The sequence below is a fragment of the Penicillium argentinense genome (genome assembly GCF_028826775.1).
Source record: "Penicillium argentinense strain IBT 30761 chromosome Unknown utg000004l_segment0_segment0, whole genome shotgun sequence".
NCBI lineage: Eukaryota > Fungi > Ascomycota > Eurotiomycetes > Eurotiales > Aspergillaceae > Penicillium > Penicillium argentinense.
Genome location: NW_026622663.1, coordinates 1,449,412 through 1,467,440, shown reverse-complemented (window position 1 = coordinate 1,467,440; position 18,029 = coordinate 1,449,412). Strand labels below are relative to the sequence as shown.

At 51.7% G+C, this 18,029-nt stretch overlaps 3 protein-coding genes across 3 annotated transcripts; 1 reads left to right on the top strand and 2 right to left on the bottom strand.

Moving 5' to 3' along the window:
• Positions 1–376: 376 nt before the first annotated feature.
• Positions 377–2,621, top strand: N7532_003476 (GMC family oxidoreductase; the record flags this gene model as incomplete). Its single annotated transcript, XM_056615970.1, has 5 exons — positions 377–1,011; positions 1,061–1,514; positions 1,565–1,636; positions 1,688–2,051; positions 2,101–2,621. Coding segments are annotated over 5 exons (2,046 nt in total), but the record flags the coding sequence as incomplete, so codon positions are not given.
• A 789-nt stretch (positions 2,622–3,410) lies between these two features.
• On the bottom strand, positions 3,411–7,003 carry clcA (putative C6 finger domain protein; the record flags this gene model as incomplete). The annotated part of the gene is made up of 6 exons (XM_056615969.1): positions 3,411–3,633; positions 3,684–5,868; positions 5,912–6,168; positions 6,227–6,339; positions 6,396–6,654; positions 6,789–7,003. The coding sequence occupies 6 exons, from the start codon at positions 7,001–7,003 to the stop codon at positions 3,411–3,413; spliced, it is 3,252 nt and encodes a 1,083-aa protein (XP_056476326.1).
• A 3,867-nt stretch (positions 7,004–10,870) lies between these two features.
• N7532_003474 (uncharacterized protein) lies at positions 10,871–11,509 on the bottom strand (the record flags this gene model as incomplete). Its single annotated transcript, XM_056615968.1, has 3 exons — positions 10,871–11,162; positions 11,219–11,418; positions 11,477–11,509. The coding sequence occupies 3 exons, from the start codon at positions 11,507–11,509 to the stop codon at positions 10,871–10,873; spliced, it is 525 nt and encodes a 174-aa protein (XP_056476325.1).
• Between the last annotated feature and the right edge of the window lie 6,520 nt (positions 11,510–18,029).

Below are 18,029 nucleotides of genomic sequence, written 5' to 3'. Positions count from 1 at the left end.
GGCTGTTTCACCTTATCGAGATCCCATTTGTCTATTGGACCTGCCCCAGCGCAAGATCTGGCCATGCATTTATCAGCGCCCCGCCCTCTCGTGGCGCGCACGCATCGGGGCTCCTGCGCAACAAGCTTTGGCGTGCTAGTGCCTGATGGGTGTGAGAGGCATCGGTGTTTAATTCGATAGCGCACATTTCCAATTCTACCTTTCCGGATCCATGATTTTCTTTTTCTTTTTCGATTGCCTTGTATTAGCTTGGCTCCGCTTTGTCCAGCTAGGCTCCGTAGAGGGAAGATATAGGCAGGACTGATCTCGTCGCTGTCGCGATCCGATGCCATTTCCCACCACCGCCGCCAACTTCTGAGCACCAATTGTTGTCAACATGCGGCCGGCGCAATCCATCCTCTTCGTCGGCCTAGCGCCGCTCGCGCGCGCACTTGCGCCGCGCACGGAGATCGCCGACTCCTACGATTTCGTCGTCATCGGCGGTGGCCAGGCCGGTCTCGTAGTTGGGGGGCGTTTGGCCGAGGATACTAATCACACTGTGCTGGTCCTGGAATCCGGCGGAAATGGCGACGATTACAGGAATCGAATTGGTCGGACTTTTCTTCTGTCTGTATTCACGCGCACACTAACATTCGACCTAGATACTCCCGCATACTCCTACTTCGACTCATTGTGGACAACCCCACTGAACTGGGGCTACTACACCGTCTCCCAGCCCAACGCAAATGATCGCGAAATTTACTGGCCGCGCGGAAAAGTGCTCGGCGGCTCGTCCGCCATCAATGGCTTGTACATGACGCGTCCCGGCGAGGACGAGATTAATGCCTGGCAGTCCCTGCTGGACGGTATGGAAGGCGCAGAGAATTGGGGATGGGATTCGTTTTACGCCGCTATGAAGAAGAGCGAGACCTTTTCCCCACCGACGGATGAAATGAAGGATCAGGCGGAGATTACTTGGGACGCGGCGACGCATGGGAGCTCGGGTCCTATTCATGCTTCGTATCCTGGATTGTACCACCCCCACAGAGAGAGAGAAAGAATTGCGCTAATTGATGTCTAGTACATTCGACCAGGTCGGCGAGTGGTCCGAAGCTTGCGATAACATCGGCATCGGTGTCTCTGACGAAATGTACGGCGGTTCACCCTGGGGCGCCGAAGTCTCGACCTCCTGTATCAACCCCTCCAATTGGACGCGCTCCTACAGTCGGACTGGATATCTGGACCCGATGCCTGATCGCGGGAATTACGACGTCCTGTCTGATGCCCATGTTACGCGCATTCTGTTCGCGAGTGACTCGAATCTGACTGCTAATGCCGTCGAGTATACCCCCGACGACGGCACGACGAAGAAGACTGTCAATGTGACCAAGGAAGTTATTCTCGCTGCTGGGTCGGTGGGAAGTCCGGCCGTGTTGCTTCACAGTGGTGTTGGACCGAATGATGTGCTGGAAAGTGCAGGAGTTGATCTTGTGCATGAGCTTCCGGGTGTTGGGCAGCATTTGCAGGATCATTTTGTGAGTTTCCCCTCTTCTATTTTCCCAGAGCTCAACTAACCGGTATACAGAGCGCAACAGTGAAATGGACCACGAATGTCGAAACAGCCGGCTCAATCTTCTACGACAACGGCAGTGAACGAGTATGAAACCCTATCCCAATTTCTTGCCCATCACCATCTAAAAACGTACAGAACAATCCCCTCTTCCTCACATACATCGACTCAGCAATCGCCTACGTCAACTCAACCTACCTCTACGGCTCCGAATTATCCTCAACACTGGACACAATCACCTCCCAAATCAACTCTTCCCTCCCAAACTCAACCTATTCCTCCGTCATCGACGGCTACAGAGCAATCTACAACACAACCACGAGCATCTTCAACAGTCCAACCGGCCTAATAGAGCTCCTCTTCATGAACAGCGACGGAAACGGCAACGTCGGCATCACAGCTGCATTGCAGCACCCATACAGTCACGGAAGAATCTACATCAACTCTTCAGACCCCATGGACTACCCCGTCATCGACCCGAACTACCTTGCCAACTCAGCTGGTACCTCTCTCTTCCCCAGACCATAAAAGCAAAACTAATTCTCTTACAGACACATCCCTCCTAGCAAAAGGCCTCCGCCTAGCCCGCAGCCTGGGCCAAACAACCCCCCTCTCCTCAAACCTAACCGGTGAAATCTCACCAGGCGACAGCACAATCTCCGACTCCGACTGGGAAGACTGGCTAAAAGACAACGCGGGCACAGAATACCATCCCTCCTCCTCCTGCGCCATGCTCCCCGAATCGCTCGGCGGCGTCGTAGACGCAACCCTGCGCGTCTACGGACTGAAGAACGTCCGCGTCGCGGACGCGAGTGTTCCCCCCATCGCGCTCTCAACGCACCTCATGGCTTCCACATACGGCGTTGCGGAGATCGCGGCGGCTGTTGTGCGGGAGTATTGGAATCAGGGTGGGGATGTTGCGTTTAGTTCCGCTTCGGCGAGTGTTACGGGGTCTTCTGGGAGTTCTGCCGCTACGAGTGCGCCTGTTAAGGGGGTTGATAAGAGTGGTGCGGGCAGGGTGGGGACCGGGTTTTGGTGGTTGGGGTTTTTGAGTATTTTTGTGTTGCTCAAGGTAAGGTAAACTGGTATTGTGTGAGCGGTTATTATACACTGTACGTACTCATGAATAACGACAATGATCGAGATGATCTGTGAATGGACCTTGGATAGAAGTTGTGTTTAATTGTACAGGTACATAGAATAATACAATCTACCGCAGTCAAGTTCAAGGAGCATATGAGGTGGATCAAGATTAAATGGAAGACGAGAAAAACTTAAGCCTGAATTTTAACACTGAAGTGACTTCAAGTGTAAAGGCTGGACAAGCTTACCCGGGGTAAGCTTGAAATGATGACTCTCAAAGTCAGACGAACTCGAGATTAAATTGATCTGATGAGATAGTAATCGCAGATCGCCTCAGTGTTCACAGGACATGGATGTAATCGCAAAAGCACTTAGGTAACCACCAAACTCAAATGCAACCCATTTAGTAAACAAACAATTGCAAAGGGTCAATGGCCCTGGGTAAATGAGGTAAAGTAAATGAAAAGTGGGTTTATCATGCAAAATCGCTAACCCTACCTTAATGAACACAGAAAGGAAGTTGACTCCGTAGTTAATCCGGTACATAAGATAGACCGTTGATCACAATGCAATTTCAATAAACGTCGTACAGTCACCGCCCCATCTCTTGAAGAGATGGAGGCAGAGGTGTGTGACGGAAATCCAAATCCAAACCCAACCTAAATCAAATGCCATTCGCCGGGTAAACACCGGGTAAATCTTTTCACCGTATGGGGATATCATATCGTTGGACAAGGCAGAGGCCAAACAGATTTCACAAAATTCGAGACGCTAAGGGCTAAGGAGAATCAGGGGAATCCAGGTTGGGGGAGTGGTGGAATATCTTCATGAAGATCTCGGTGAGGATTCGGGCGTCGGCGCGGAGAGTCGGGGAGATATGTTCACTGCGAATGAGGAAGCGAATGGTTCGCTTCAGGAGGCGTTTCAGAATGTCGCGGTCGACTAGTTCGGACAAGCTGGACATGTATGTGGCAGAGAGGACAAGAAGGTTACCGAATTGGCTGGGATATTGTTAGGGAGAGGTTGGGATGAAGAGGGAAAGAAGTCTTACGCATGAGCTGTACCGAAGATATTGGTCACCACCAATCGGCTGTTCTCGTTCTTCGAACCATATTCCGTCTTGGAACTCTGACTGAAGTCCCGGTCCATGACGAACTGATCTTCCATCCGGGCTCCTCCGAGAGGATCATGCGCACTGCGATATGGCTCTTCAGTGTAAGGGTTAGTCATCGCAGAGAAAGGGTCCTCGATTCCATCGAACGCTTGTGTACTAAGGATGGCCGAGTCAACGCAGACTTTGCATGCACGGCGCAGTTTGGAAGGCAAATCTCGCAAATTGACGACAGGCGGCGTCCACCCGTTCGGGAACGCCGCTGCGGGGTTACTCGACACCGTCCCGATATCGCTGATCATCCGTGTCATATTTGGTGCTCGATGAGATGTATTCGTCATGGAGGGAGACATTTGTTGGGAGTTGGTCACGGAGCTAGTGGGCGAATCCACAGCTGGCGGCTTCGCAGAAACACGCGCGCCAGACCCGCCATAGTGCAGAGCATGGTATAGGAGAGGACGGTGGATAATGTATCGAGCGCCGTAGTATTTGGCACGCATTCGGGCAGAGTTGATGTCTTCTGCTGGAGGGTCTTCATCTTTCCAGTTCATCACATCAGGAAGACTGTTTCGCCAGAGATCGAGATTCTGACTGAGCGCCTCCTGCACACTAGACGACCACCGTGCTTGTCCTTGCTTGGACACTTTGTATAAATCGGTATGCACGCGATTGAGAACTTTCCGCAAATGGATCTGGGAGGAGTAGAAAAGCATCATTCGCACACGTGGATCGTCGAAGTTATTCGGTAGCGGGATGGTCCATCGTCCCTTGGGAAGGGCGATGAGTCCTTCTGAGCGGGAGATACCACTAGCAGGAATATCCAACTCGGCGAGAAGATCACTCTCGAGTTGCAGGCAAGTCCAGTATGCGAAGTTATCTAGATCTTGCGCAGGACCTCCGCCTTGGGCCGCAAGCGCCTTGTACTCCTTCGAGGCGACGAGTACTTGGCACGCCCACGCGGCTTTGTGAATGTGACTGTGACTGGAGAAGGGGTGCGCAAGTTGACCTGCATAGAGACCCGCAAGCAAGTTCGCTTGAACATGCTGCAGATGGATGCCAGAATGCAAGAATGCCAGAATCTGAATAGCATAGCCATATAAGGCGAGACCCGGGATGACCTTGTAGTTCTTTGGCCGTTGATCCGTATCAGGAGTTGGTCGAGGGACGGGTACAATAGGTTTCGGCGATTTCTCTCTTCCGTTCTCGATTTTCGCCGATGGAAAAGACTGGCTCGCATTATCAAAAGGAGGGGGAGGGGGAGGTTGAGAGTAGTAGGAGTGTGAGTGTGAAGGTAGAGCCGAATCCGAGTTGGCGGGAGATGGGAAACCATTCGCAGGGTGCATTGGTGGTTCTGGAACCGGCACGGGCGGTGCAGGTGGACCGGGAATGTGTTGCTCCAGGTAGTTTGGTCGCTTGGCCATCACCGGGCCTGGGAGGGCGGATTTGGTCTCGCAGATTGCACCTAGAGCAAGAACCAGAAGGATTATAGCATTGTCGATATTCAGACCCACGGGTGGCCGGGGCCATCCGTCTCGACCGCTACCATCCACGTCCTCCGCTGAGCGTTTGCGCTTCTTATCGCGACAAAATGAGAGTGAATCGACAGAGCAGTAGCAATCGATGAAAGTCGCAATCTTGGACTCGAGCTCTTGTTGGTGCAGGAAAGGATGGAGCTGATGAATATGTTTGATATAGCTCGCTGCATACTGCCTGACGGTTTTCTTACCCAGCCGGAATATCCCCATTCGAGAAATTTCGGCATCGTCGTCTTGGAGAGCCAAGCCCGCCCAGCTCCCCAGATCAGGGTCTGCCGCCGTATTCGTAACACCTGATGATTTGGGAGTGCTGTGATCGCCGCTTTGAGATTTGACTTCCTTTGGCTGCCACCCCGGGAGGAATGAACCGTCCGCTGAGAAGGAGTTTTCGCCTCGGCCAAAAATACTGGTCACACCACGTTTCCCCTCCACAGCCATCACATAGTCCTTATCATAATCCTGTGGGCTCAGTAGCTTCTTGATGGCCGGCCACATGAGAAGCTTGTGTGCTGCGGTCGTATGTTCCAACGGAATCGATAGTTCACCCTCATTATCATCCTTCAATGCCGGGTCATCAAAGCTGACTGCCGCTGGATCCAACCTTTGCTGTGACCCATAGGGACTTCGATCAACTGGTGCATCCATCTGCGAAGGAAGAGCGGGCGCTTCCATTTTCATCGGTATGTCCCGCGGGGGGTGGAGGCGCGATGGCGCCCTGGCTCAGACGGCTCTTGTCGGTGGTTGACAGGCTACTTTGCTGCGCCGCAAGAATATGTGTCAGTTGGTTGGTGTTGTGCTCTTGAGCGTTGAGCATGCGCCTGAGGTCTTGGAGGACCTCGTCTTTGAAATGCATGAGTGAGGTCAAAATCGGTTGAATCGACTTTTCTTGTCTGAGTTGGAGGATTAGTTCATCGTCTGATGATGGTGGAGAGCTGAGTCCGGACGAACTTATGAGTGGGGATCTCCTTATAAACACATTTCAGACCGTTTTCTTTACAGTGGCTACATTCCGGTCGACCTTCGTCGCATTTCGCCTTCCTGGTTCGACACTGATCGCAAGCCTATAGGGTGGAGATTAGGCTCGTCCTTTTTCATTTTCTGACAAAGTAGAACTTACTTGTTGCGCTCTGGCCGCCTTGCGCGCCCGATGTCCATAGGCAGGGTTCTGATAGAACTCCGGTCCATACGGCGGGGGCGGGGAGCCCCCGCGGACATCGGTGCAGGCGACCAGTGCGATGGCCCCGGCAACGGACCTGATGTAGGTGTTGTTTCGCCTGTACCGGGCGGTTCTGGCGGTTGATAACCGATGGACGGGCGGTATTCTGGCGGGGCGGAATGCGGCGAGGTCTCGTGCGGACTTGGGACTGGCCTTGGACCTGGTACCGGTCCTGGTCCCGGTCCTCCATTTATTGGCGGATTTATTGTCGGACGGTATCCAGGATGTGCTGCGGCGTGCGGGTCGGGAATTGGCGGCGGCCCTGATCCTGGCAAACTAGCCGTGCGACTATACGACCCGTCGATGTGGTGGAGGTGTGCCAGTTCGCGGCCGGGCATGGCGGCGTAGTTGGGCGGGGGCAGGGTCGCCACGGCCTGAGTCGAGGACGGCCGGCGATCCTCGAAATGCGAGTGCGGCGCATATGGGGGTCGCCAGGCGGGTGGTGGTTCGTAGCCTCCATGCGTACCGGGGGGCAGCTGATGCCCCTCAGGATGTGGCATGCGACTCATCGGTGGGAGCAGTCCGCGTCGGATGGGAGTGTTCTCGAGATCTGGACCGTCAGCGTGGTTCAGCGGGGGGCGGGTGAGGCGCGTCAATATACCGATGAGAAGCTATATAGCTAGGACAGAAAAAGGGCCCGGAGCTTAAATGGACATGGCGAGGTCGCGGCGGGATTCGAAGGAAAAAGGAACCGCAACCACAGTTGGGGGCGAGCAGGGAACGGCGCACCGGAGGAATCTCGTGCGAGGGCGCGCGATGAAGATGGGGGAGGAGCAGAGGTGAGGTGTAGCCACAAAAATGAGCCAGCGGACGCGCAGATGGGGAGGGGGGAAAGCTCTTTTTCGAGAGAGTGGAGCGACTGGAACAAAGAAATAATCAGATCAGGCGAAGATCGGACCGGGGGCCCATGTCGTGGTGAAGCGTGGAGGCAGTCTCAAGAGGGAGGCCGTGAGCAGACTAGGCGAAGAACGCCGATCGGGCCGTGGGATCAGATAGATCGTGCAAAGGAGTGACTGGTCGATGGAGGGGAAGTACCCAAGGACTGGCAGGTGCTCGGGGTATGGACGGTATGGTGTATGGTGTATGGTATGGCAGATATGGCAGGTGGTGTATTGTACCCGCGGGTATGGTATGGTACGGAGCCCGTATTGCTTACGTACCTGGGAACTACTTGCTCACGTATACAGTAGTAGTAGTGGAAGAGTGCTGAGTACGCGAACTGGGTTCGTCAGACTGAGACTAGCTGAAGGTCCAGCCTGCCGGGTCAAGAGGTACCAGAGAGCTGGGTCAGGAAAAGGACGAGAAGCGAGGGCGCGGGAATATAACTGGGGCGAGGGAAAGGAGGGGAGTGTTCGGATCACGCCCAGGATCGACACCCCCCGAAACTATCAGCTGTTTGCCCCTCCCTTGATGAGTCTGCTCCAGTTGACAGGTCCGTTTCCTTTCTTTTGTGGAATGACACGCGGTGGGTCAACGCCAGCCACATGAGTACATTTTGCTGGCACTACTGTATTAGGTTACCAGTGATGTTTACTATGGAAATCCTAGATCCCTGCCAGTGCTTCGAAGAGACCCTTATTACTCTTTGTATTATCTTGTAACTTATTATCTATACAGGCAATATTAATAAGCATGCTCAAATCGCATGCAGCTAGATCTCAGACACCGATCCGACGCGTCAATAACACCAGATCTGGTGTATACACTGCGCATGTCGAACATCGAACATCCGCCTCGCTTGCAAGGGGCGGCACACCTGGCCAAACTCTGTTCTCCCACCGCCGTGGATCCCACACGGAAGCCAACTCTCCAGATCGGCGTTCGAGAAGACGGAATTGCCCTCCCGCGGAAAGGGTACTCCCAGAAGTCTGGTCGACCGGTAGATCAACGGTGGTTGACCCGGAGGAGTGGTATAGCCTTGCGAGCGTACCTTGGGATGTAGTTTCCTCCCAAGGTGTACATACTCCCAAGAGTTGAGGGTTCGACCCCCATCTATATCGGGATGTTTACTGTGGTGCTGGGTATTGTCACCCGCTTACGCGGTTAAGGGACACCCGTCGCCGCCCATGGAACGAGCGCGGGAATAGCCAGCTCCACCAGATGCTGGTGGACCGAATTTGAGTCGGGCGAACGGATTCTGGTATAGAGTAAACAATGAGGTCAGCTCCGAGAGATCCGCATGATGCGCGGAGCAACACCCAATATCTCGTCGCAAATCCAAAAAGGCTCGATACGCATGGAAAAAGCTAATGAGACTTTCGTCAAGGAAGGTACATTGTACATTGGAAGTACCCAGCCATCCATGACTTCATCGGATCCAGTGTCTCCCCCCAAAGTCGCCCATTGGCGCCCACCGGACGAATGATATCAGCCTGCCACGCTAATGTGCGAATGAGTACACGAATGCCCCCCATTCCAGAAAAACCTGCCGAGCACACCGCTGAGATCCTCGGCACATTCTCCTCCGACTCCCAGTGTCTCTCGCCCTCTGGTCGTACAAATCACTCGGGAGGTATGAGCATAATAATTTGCTTCTTTTGACCGTTGCCTGGTGGTGTGCGCGCGGCTGGTTACCGTACAATAGCTCGGTCCCGGGCCGTCGCGGGCGCAGCTGGTGGACGCGACCGAAAGTGAGAATATCAATTCATTCATCACTCATACCAAATTAAATTAAGTGGTAAGTGGGCAATTAGTAGACTAGATTCATGCGTGCATTTGGAATTGTTAGATCTATACTCCCATCCAAACGGTCGCGGTCATGTGAGCCGCGGCTCTGATTGGATCCCCTCTCTTTGCCACAAGGGACTCACTTCCTCTTCAATCTTTGCGTCTGCTGAGTTTGACCAGGAACAATCGACTAGATGAAACACGCGAGTTCGCCATCCCGTTCCCACCCCGATTATAGGTCCCGGTTGAGCGCAGTCTGCCCGATATGAATCGGTTGGGCATCCAACAACCGCCGGTCTTGACCTAACCCAAGCCCCAGGATAGGGAAAGGTGGCTGATCTGATCTGGCCATATTGGCAACCCAACCAACTTCCCGCCTTTTACCAGGAGGTCGGACTAGACCTCAATTCGCTCACCTCGACCTTGATGAAGGAATGGATTCGAAACCCGCCCGGGCGGGTCGCCTGTAAACTCGCGTTTGCAGTGCGAGGAGGGCGAGATGGCCCTGCCAGAGCGCCCGTGGATCTAACCAAACCAAGTGAATCGCATCGAATGGCCATTCAATTTCATACGCATGACAGGCTAGGCGGATTAGGCACAGGATTCTAGTGACGATAGAGTTTGTGTTGACTGGTTCCTGCTGCAAGGGGGGATCTAAAGAAAACATGACCAAACAGTCTGGCTTGCTGCTCTGCTCGGCTCGGCTCTTGACAACAACTGCTCGGTGCTGTGCATGGGTTGAATCATCCAGTCTGATAGCGCGTCGCATACCTCGGCCGCGTCTATTATCTCGCTGTCCCATAGCTCGACGTACTTGAAAGTGTTCATCGTGGACGACGACCATTCGATCGTGAATGCGAACCCCAGAATCCAGATATGCACGACACCTCCCCGCCATCCAATAAAAGCCAATTGTGGAGTTCACGAGACTAGTGGAATGTCCTACCTGGAGAAGATGATCTTCCCCTGGAATCTCAGCATTTCAATTTCATGTTCATTTTCCCATCATCAGCATATCGCATGAGAGCTCCCTACAGCCCCTAGAGCCCCGATAGCGTACAATTCCATTTCTCTGCTTCGGGTGGTATTTGCGAAATCACGGACTTGACTTGCATTTTCCAGTATTTCCGGCAGGTCTCAGTCCTAGCGTCTGCCCAAGACAGAGGTGCGAGAGATCTGCGAGCCGATGCGGCTGTGGCGGGTGCAGATTCCACGGTCGCATTGAATGCTCAAGAAGGGTCTCCGGTAGGAAAGGGAATTATAATCCGCGGAGGTTGAGGATGATGTCTGACAAATTGTTGTATTGTCAATAGAGGAGGGGATGATCTGGAATGCGCGGAGATGAGGCTGGTCAATACCAACAGCTGCTGGTAGCTACTACTGGATGTAGGACTGGTGGATCACGACCATCTTTCCCCCTTTTCAGAAATCACAAATTCAACATATTCCATGCATATCAATCTCGTCCGAAAGGAATCCTGTCGGTATCTCAGCTCGCTTTCCATGTGTACCATACGTTGTGCTCTGTCGGAATGCTGGGGATGGATACTACCCACTGGTAAAAATGAATGGCAATGGTAATAATAGCACTGACATCGGCATGGGACACATCCTTCAGACCCTCCAGAGTACCTCTAGGCCATCGCATGTCGTCTCGAAAAGAGAGGTATTCGCGTCTGGCGGACAAATGTACCGAGAGCAACGATTTATCAGCGATGGAGTTCGCTGATTCGCGCGTGCGAGCCGATCGGCTGCGCGGCCGAGCTGAAAATAGGAACTCTGATCTCGCAAAGCGCGGCGCCCCAGTTCTGCAATGGCAGCGGGATTGGCCGTGCAAGCGTCTGTGGCCTTGGATCTGAACCCCTGGTCTGTCCATTGGCCAGTCCACTGGTCAGTGTTGGTTTGGACATAATCTGGTCCGAGCTGGAGCGTGGGCTATTGCCGGTGGGTTCCCGCGCAACAACCCGAACTACATCTTCCACAACATTTGTGTACAGCGTACTGTACATGAGCAGAGAAATACCAGAAAGTACGTACAGTACTCGTTTCATACACACGAGTCGCGCGCAAAGGTGGAGTGGTATTCGGAGTGACCGAAATACCCTTTCATTTCACCCCACATGAAAATGTGATCTATACACGTCGCACAGCGCAGGAACACGCGCCCCCTCTGGCCGCGCTCGTCTCTGCGGTATTTCCCTCGCCACTCGCGAAACTGATACGTCGCACGAGACCGATATGACACCCGCAAGACCAGCTGTCACTGTCGCTGTCGCTGTCACTGTCTTGATTGTGACTCGTACGTACTGACATACAAGCCTGGCATCCCCACGTGGACCCAGTCCCATGTGGTTCTGTGCAGTTCTTCACAAGAGGCTCTGTCACGATCGACCGATACGAGCGCGGTCTTTACTCTGGAAATGCTAGTCCGGTCAGAGGGTTCAATCCGATCCTCCATCCCTCCTATACTCGAGCTGGGCCAAGTCTGGAATTGATCATTGCTTCTCCAGCCTTGTACATCAGACTTTGGCATCGAGAGCTCCTTACGCTGCATTCGTGTTGCCTCCCCGCCCCAAGGGGGAAAGATGCAAACAAACATTGAAATCGTCAAGCCTCGCAGGAACGGTTGGTCTGTTCATGTATGCAAGGGAAATCAGGAATACCCTGATTGCGACCGCTCCCAACTCAATCGGGGATCTTGCAGATGCTTCCCTGCATTGTATCAACACCCTGGGCCATCCCGTATGGGAGATGTGCAGCGCAACAGGTCGGCGGGATCGAAATGGTCAGACTCGCATCTACCAAAGAAGTCTATTTTGTGGATGTGTGCTGTTCTGCTCAGCCTTCCACATCTACACCGATTCTTTTTCCTTCCAGAGAGTGGTAGCGGAGCGTCGAGTCCCGCATCTGCCGATGTGGGGGTTGTGAAAGTCAAACTCGGCCATCCTCCACTGCGACTGATTTAGGGCCCTGCTAGGTGATGGTGCTTGTACTTTTCTGGTGTAGACCAGGCCCAAATCCCGTCCCTCGGGAACTCTACAGATGATTCACGCAAGTCATTGGGGCTGCATCGCCGAAAAGAGCATCCTGCATTGAATCCGGTCATTTGGATTTTGCATCGCAGCTCACTTGCTTCGTAGTATCGTCTGTGGTTTCACTCCCACATATTTTGATTTCATATGTCCTGAAGTGAGTGTTTGTTTGGAGTACCCGCGCAGGAAGGGATAAGCGAAAAAAGCTCAAAGCGCGGGATGGAGATGCAAAAGTACGAAATTATCCCGTTGGCTTTTCCCGAGGTCCCCGGCAATTCTGCGAAAGCGATCGAATCTCGAAATTTTATTAGGTTTTGAGGCACTCCATCAGGAAAGCACTACGTACGTGGGTTTGAATCTGTCGAGTTACAAGACGGATGAAGTGCCGTACTTGGAAGTTCATTGGATGCGACGGAGGTGCGAGCACAGTCGATCATCCCTTAATCGTAGAGTCTACGAGTCATAGCATTGACTATTGATTTGATCTTGTCTTGCCACTTTCTCGCTATGCTCTGTAAAGAAGCCTCTGCGGCGAACAATCGCTTCGATTCCAAACTGAGCTGATTGCTACCAGCCGAATTCGGCAATTACCAGTAGTTCATAGTATGTGGGTGCGTGATGAATGTGCATGAACCGACACCTGGCAGGAAACGGGTATTGGCATCGGCTTACAACAATCACATAGAACCGTTAATGCGACAAACGGGATGTAGTCAGGTGGTATGTTCAGGCAGAAACCAGGGTGTGGGCTGGTCGAATAAATGAGATGAAATGGTAGCCCAGAAAAAGCAAGTTGTTGAATGCGATACGATCCTGGTATCTACCAGGAGATAGCTTGGTATAATCTTGATATTGAAATGTTTGTTCTTCAGATTACTCGATTTTAACGCTTGCATTCGATGTTTGTCGGAGATTCGGGTGTTGCAGTATGCTTTCTTCAGAAATATATTCGCAAGCGCTGTAACCCGATGTATATATTTCCGCTTCGGTCCTTCGGCTTCACATCCTATCAAGCAAACAGGTGCTTCAATCACCAGCTGATCGCATTCTCTACTACCACACAGCAGCATCAAAAGCAACCAGATACTCCTCAGATTGCAATAGCACGAACCGCAAATTCTACAATTCCTCCCCAACTCCTCCACCAGCACCTTGTCCACACTTTTGCATGGATGTAAGGATGTAGCGTGTGATCAAGAACACAAGAACAATCCCTCACAGCCAGCCCACGCTAGTTGAGATCACAATACATCCCAGGTGGCTGCAGCAACCAACGATCTCCACGGCCGTCGCCTAACCGATCGCCTCTACATGCGCCCGCCTCGGCAAGCATCAGACTGCAGCAACTCCGCACCAGCGAGACATCATGATGTACACCTGCATCGCGAGACTTGCGCAAAACAGGGAATGCAGACCGCCCCGATAAGCGAACCCCGTATGCTGGAAAGTTACGGGGAGAGAAATCAACCCCAGCCCGGAGGTGGGGCATGTTGCAGCAGCGATCCGACTTCACTTTGTCTTGTCTGGAATGGAATCATGTCCGCTATGCACAGTGCTGGGGATGAAATTAGTGTGTGTATGGGAGGTCACCTTCGTTTGGAAATGCTCATCTTATTCTGGAGCGTCATTGATCATGGTGGAAACATCAAAGAATCAAAACGTGATCGCTCGGAAAATAATCGCCGCTGGGGCCCGCGCAAAACGTGAACTAAACTAGCCCCCATTTCTCCCCCAATCCACGCTCTCCCCACCGGACCTCCTTTTGCGTGAAGAGCCCGGAATGCGATTCATCACATCGGCTCTCCGCGAGTCCCAGGCCTGGAATACTTCTTTCGCAATCTTCTTGATTCTAAGATCATTCGCGATCTCCATTCTTCGTTGGTCCGAATACCTCCGCGGGTGGCTGGAAGGTTTGGATGGCGAGGGGCTGGGCGTGTGAGAGCTTGTTCACGTTCGATCGGAGGAGACTCGAGTGTTGTGACTGATTGGGTGGTTATTGGGGGATCGAAAACACTTCGTCTGCGATGATGCGCTCTCTCCCCTTTCCCTCTGGACTCACCAGCGGAGTTCCCAGAGTACTGAGGTAGGCATCCAACGAAGGAAGGATGGATGGATGGGGGCGGAACTTTTGTCGACGCTAGCAGAGGTTGAAATACGGGGCTGTCTTGGGTTGTATGCGATTGTCTCATCGGTATCTTTGTGTACGAAGTGCTGTAAGTGTTACGTGTAAGGGTCAAAAGCACTGTATTCAGGAATTGTTGATTTGTCTAAGATCGTGCTGCTGTCGCGGGTGCTGGGAGTGCCAGAATGAAACAATTTGGTGGCTGGTTTATGCTCCAGGATTGAGAGGTTGGTAACTCCAGACATAGATCTGGCGACGGGAGTGGAAGTACTCCCTAGATCCGCCCACTGTGTTGCCAGTTCCCCGGGTAGCGCGTCCCAGCCAGCTGGGACGCTGGGACCAGCGTGTTAATAGAGCTATAACTACTGCAGATATCTTAAGATATCTTAAAGTAAGGAAAAATTGAGATGGCAATACAAGTGGCTGTTTCTTTTCGTATGTTTTGGTACAGTGTTAGCTGGCGCGTATGAATACTACAGATAGGACGAGTTTTGCGATCCTACGTAGTACATGGTCGACAGCATCCACAAGAGTTCAGTTAGTACTTTCGAGAAACCTTGCTCCATACGCTCTCCGCTCGAACTCTGTGAAACATAGCACTAAAAATTCAATGCTCAGTAATTGGTCATAGATACGACCAAGATCACGAAAGAAATGGACCAAATGCCCACGGTAACTGCATTGCTGGCCACACATACGCTGAAACCTACACTGGAACATGCGCGCGCCCGATGAGCAATTATTCTGCCTGTGTCGGCTCTGAAAAATGGCTAGGGAAATAAAAGGGTGCATTATGTTTGTGTGCACTGCACGTATAGACCGCCTGCCTCTGGTCCACAATAAGGCAATGCATCCAAACGCCATCACGGATGTTTATTCAAAATCAACAGTCCTCGCAACGGCCACAGGCTTGGGGGTTGTTCAACGTATAGTTGGTTCGAAAATTGCTGGGCGATTCGCCATTCGTTTGGTGCAAGTGCAGGCCCTGTAGCTCGCCAGATGAAAGAGACGCTGCGGAAATCAAGGCCATAAATAGTCGCTGCTGCTGTATGGAAACCTGAATCCTGTCCACACTTGGCGAATTAAGTAACAGTTGTTGCGACAGTAGGTGAGTCGTCTAATAGATGCCGCTGTTGAGGATTTTGGCAGCTGTTGAGAATCCTGGCCATGCCTAGGATTGGTGAAGGTGCAACTTGAGTCCCTGATGCATAATAGCCTGGAGAGCGACCATATCTGAGCATTTCACCTGGGTCAACACATGAGTATGTCTGCCTATACCGCGGCGACATCAAAGGCATAAATTCAACTTGAAGTATAACCATCCATATCTTATGTGTCGGCGCCGGTTCTTGAAGACGAGTTGAAGACCCGCGAGGTAGGTGGATTGTCTAGGTGTCGTCGAGGTAGTGAAAAACCGAAGACGAGTCAAATACCTGTCAAGTTTCACTATGCTTGCAAAGGTTCGCGATGACCTAAGCCTCGTAGTGAATGTAGTGAAGTGATTTCAGAAGTAGAAAACTCAGCTTCACCGAGCGATGCCAGTAATTTGGCTATCAGCCCCGTACCCCAACTTTCTCGTTGACCAAACATGCAACCGTGATGAACGAGCACCCGGTTCGAACCTTCTTGGCGAGCAAAACCTCTCGGTATTGTAACTGAATTTTTGCTCAATTGGGCTTTTATTGGAAACCAAAGTCAGAATTTTCAGGGACGCATCATAAAGCGCGTGAAGATAGTGGGAAAGATGTTTCACACATGGATAAACCGATGATTTGTAACCGATACAGACAGCAAACTCGGTAGTCCTGAATAAATTGTCTGCACAGCATAATTGCCTCCGCAGTTTTAGACAGGGGGTACCGATGCCGAGAATGGAGGAAAGCATTTCCTGAACTCGATGAAATAGCGCTAGGACTTTTGGAGCGCATTCGGCACATTCACTGAGTTGGAGAGCGATTCGCAACCTTCATCAATGCTGCTGACCACATGGGTGAAGAGCCATCTGGAAGCCGGGACGATACCAAAAAGGGTTCAGGAGGGAAGGTGTGGTTTTGACCCATAAATTTAGCATTCTTATATAAAGGAAGTTTTTTGCTGAGACCTAGTAGTAATGGGCGGTAAAAAGAGTCAGTCAAGGTCATGAATGGTACTGGATAGAGGTGCTCTCAAGGAGAACACGTACAGCCCTGAGAATATTGAAGGAGGTTGAAGAAGGAAAGGAGGAAGAGGTTAAAGAGGAGGTTGAAGAAGAGGGAGATTAGGAGGAAGTGGAGGCCACAGAAGGGAAAAGGGTGCAAAAAGTAAAGGAAAGGAAAAGCATTCAGAGGATCTGAAAATAACAAAGAATCTAGCGTCTGGGAAGAAACGAGATGGGTGATAAAGGAAGAAGGGTATTGTAAGAGAAAGGAAGCCCTAGGGAAAGTAGCTCTAAACCTCAGACGACAATCCGACATCATCACCGCAAACAATTTACGTCAATCCACAAAAGAACGAAACTCGATCTCCTTTCAACAACTACAATAATTTATAAAATCCCCTCCCCAACCAATTCTGCCCCTCCAACAGTCCTCAAAATCCGGCACCCAGACAAGCTCCATCAACGGCTTCAGAATCTCTGCCTCCGACCCCATAAATGGATTATCAAGAGAAAATCGCTGCAGAAAGACATATTACGGTACACGCACACGCGCATCTTGCGCAGTCCTTTCACCGTATTCAGGATTTCCCAGGAGTTATTCGGAGTAGGATACCATACCCCATTCTTATCATTATCAGACTTCCACAGGCTTTCATATTAGATTAGGAAACCTACTTCCGTTAGGGTTACGAGCTTGTCGGTTTCTTTTATTGACGATAGTCGTTATGGGAGGAATGTGTGGTGGAGTTGGGCTGGGAGTAGGAAGGCGGACGTTGCGCCGTCGTCTAGTTGGAAGGTGGTGGTGTTTTTGTAGAGGGTATTTCGGTTTCGGAATATATTGTGATGTTGAATTAGTTCTACCGCGGTCCTGGTTATTCTATAACTTGGTTGAAGTGTTGTACTTACATGCTTCGACAGGTTAATAGGTGTCCCAGCCTGTGCTTCGGTACATCGGGCTCCACATCGACGCAGCCATCGTCATGAGTTTGTCTCAGATAGAAGCTTCTGTGATACCTTCGAAGGCGAATTGTTTTTCCCACGAGAAGCTGGTGGTATATCCGGTCTCTAATTTTTCGTGGTAGAAGGTCGAAAAGGGGACATTGTTCTTGGTTCTTGTATTTTTGAAACTTGCTCAGCCGAGGAGAATATTTTGGAAGGTAGAGTGAGAGCTCGTCTGCGTGGTGGAACAAGTCGTAGGGCACTTCGAAGTACGCAGCCTCCGCGTCTTTTGCGCTAGTTAAACTTGATCTGGCCGATCAGGAGTATTGATACTGGGCATGGGAGGATGAGGAGCTGAGAATCCACTCCCCTGCCCTTTTCCAAGTTCGTTCATCTTTTGTTTCATCAGGATGAGTTTGATTATTCAAGAAGTGATTGTTGAGGCTGTCATCGGGGGCCCCCACACAATCTTGCACTAATGCGTCGATCGTGAGCCGCGTTTTCCAAGTGACAAGTCCTTAATGTGATGTAATGTGCCTAGGGTAGCCAAGCCTTGCTCTGAGTCTGAAGATAAGAAGTGTCTTTGATTCTATGTAGAAACGCATCACCAGGACCTCGAGGCGACGTGCTAGGAGCAG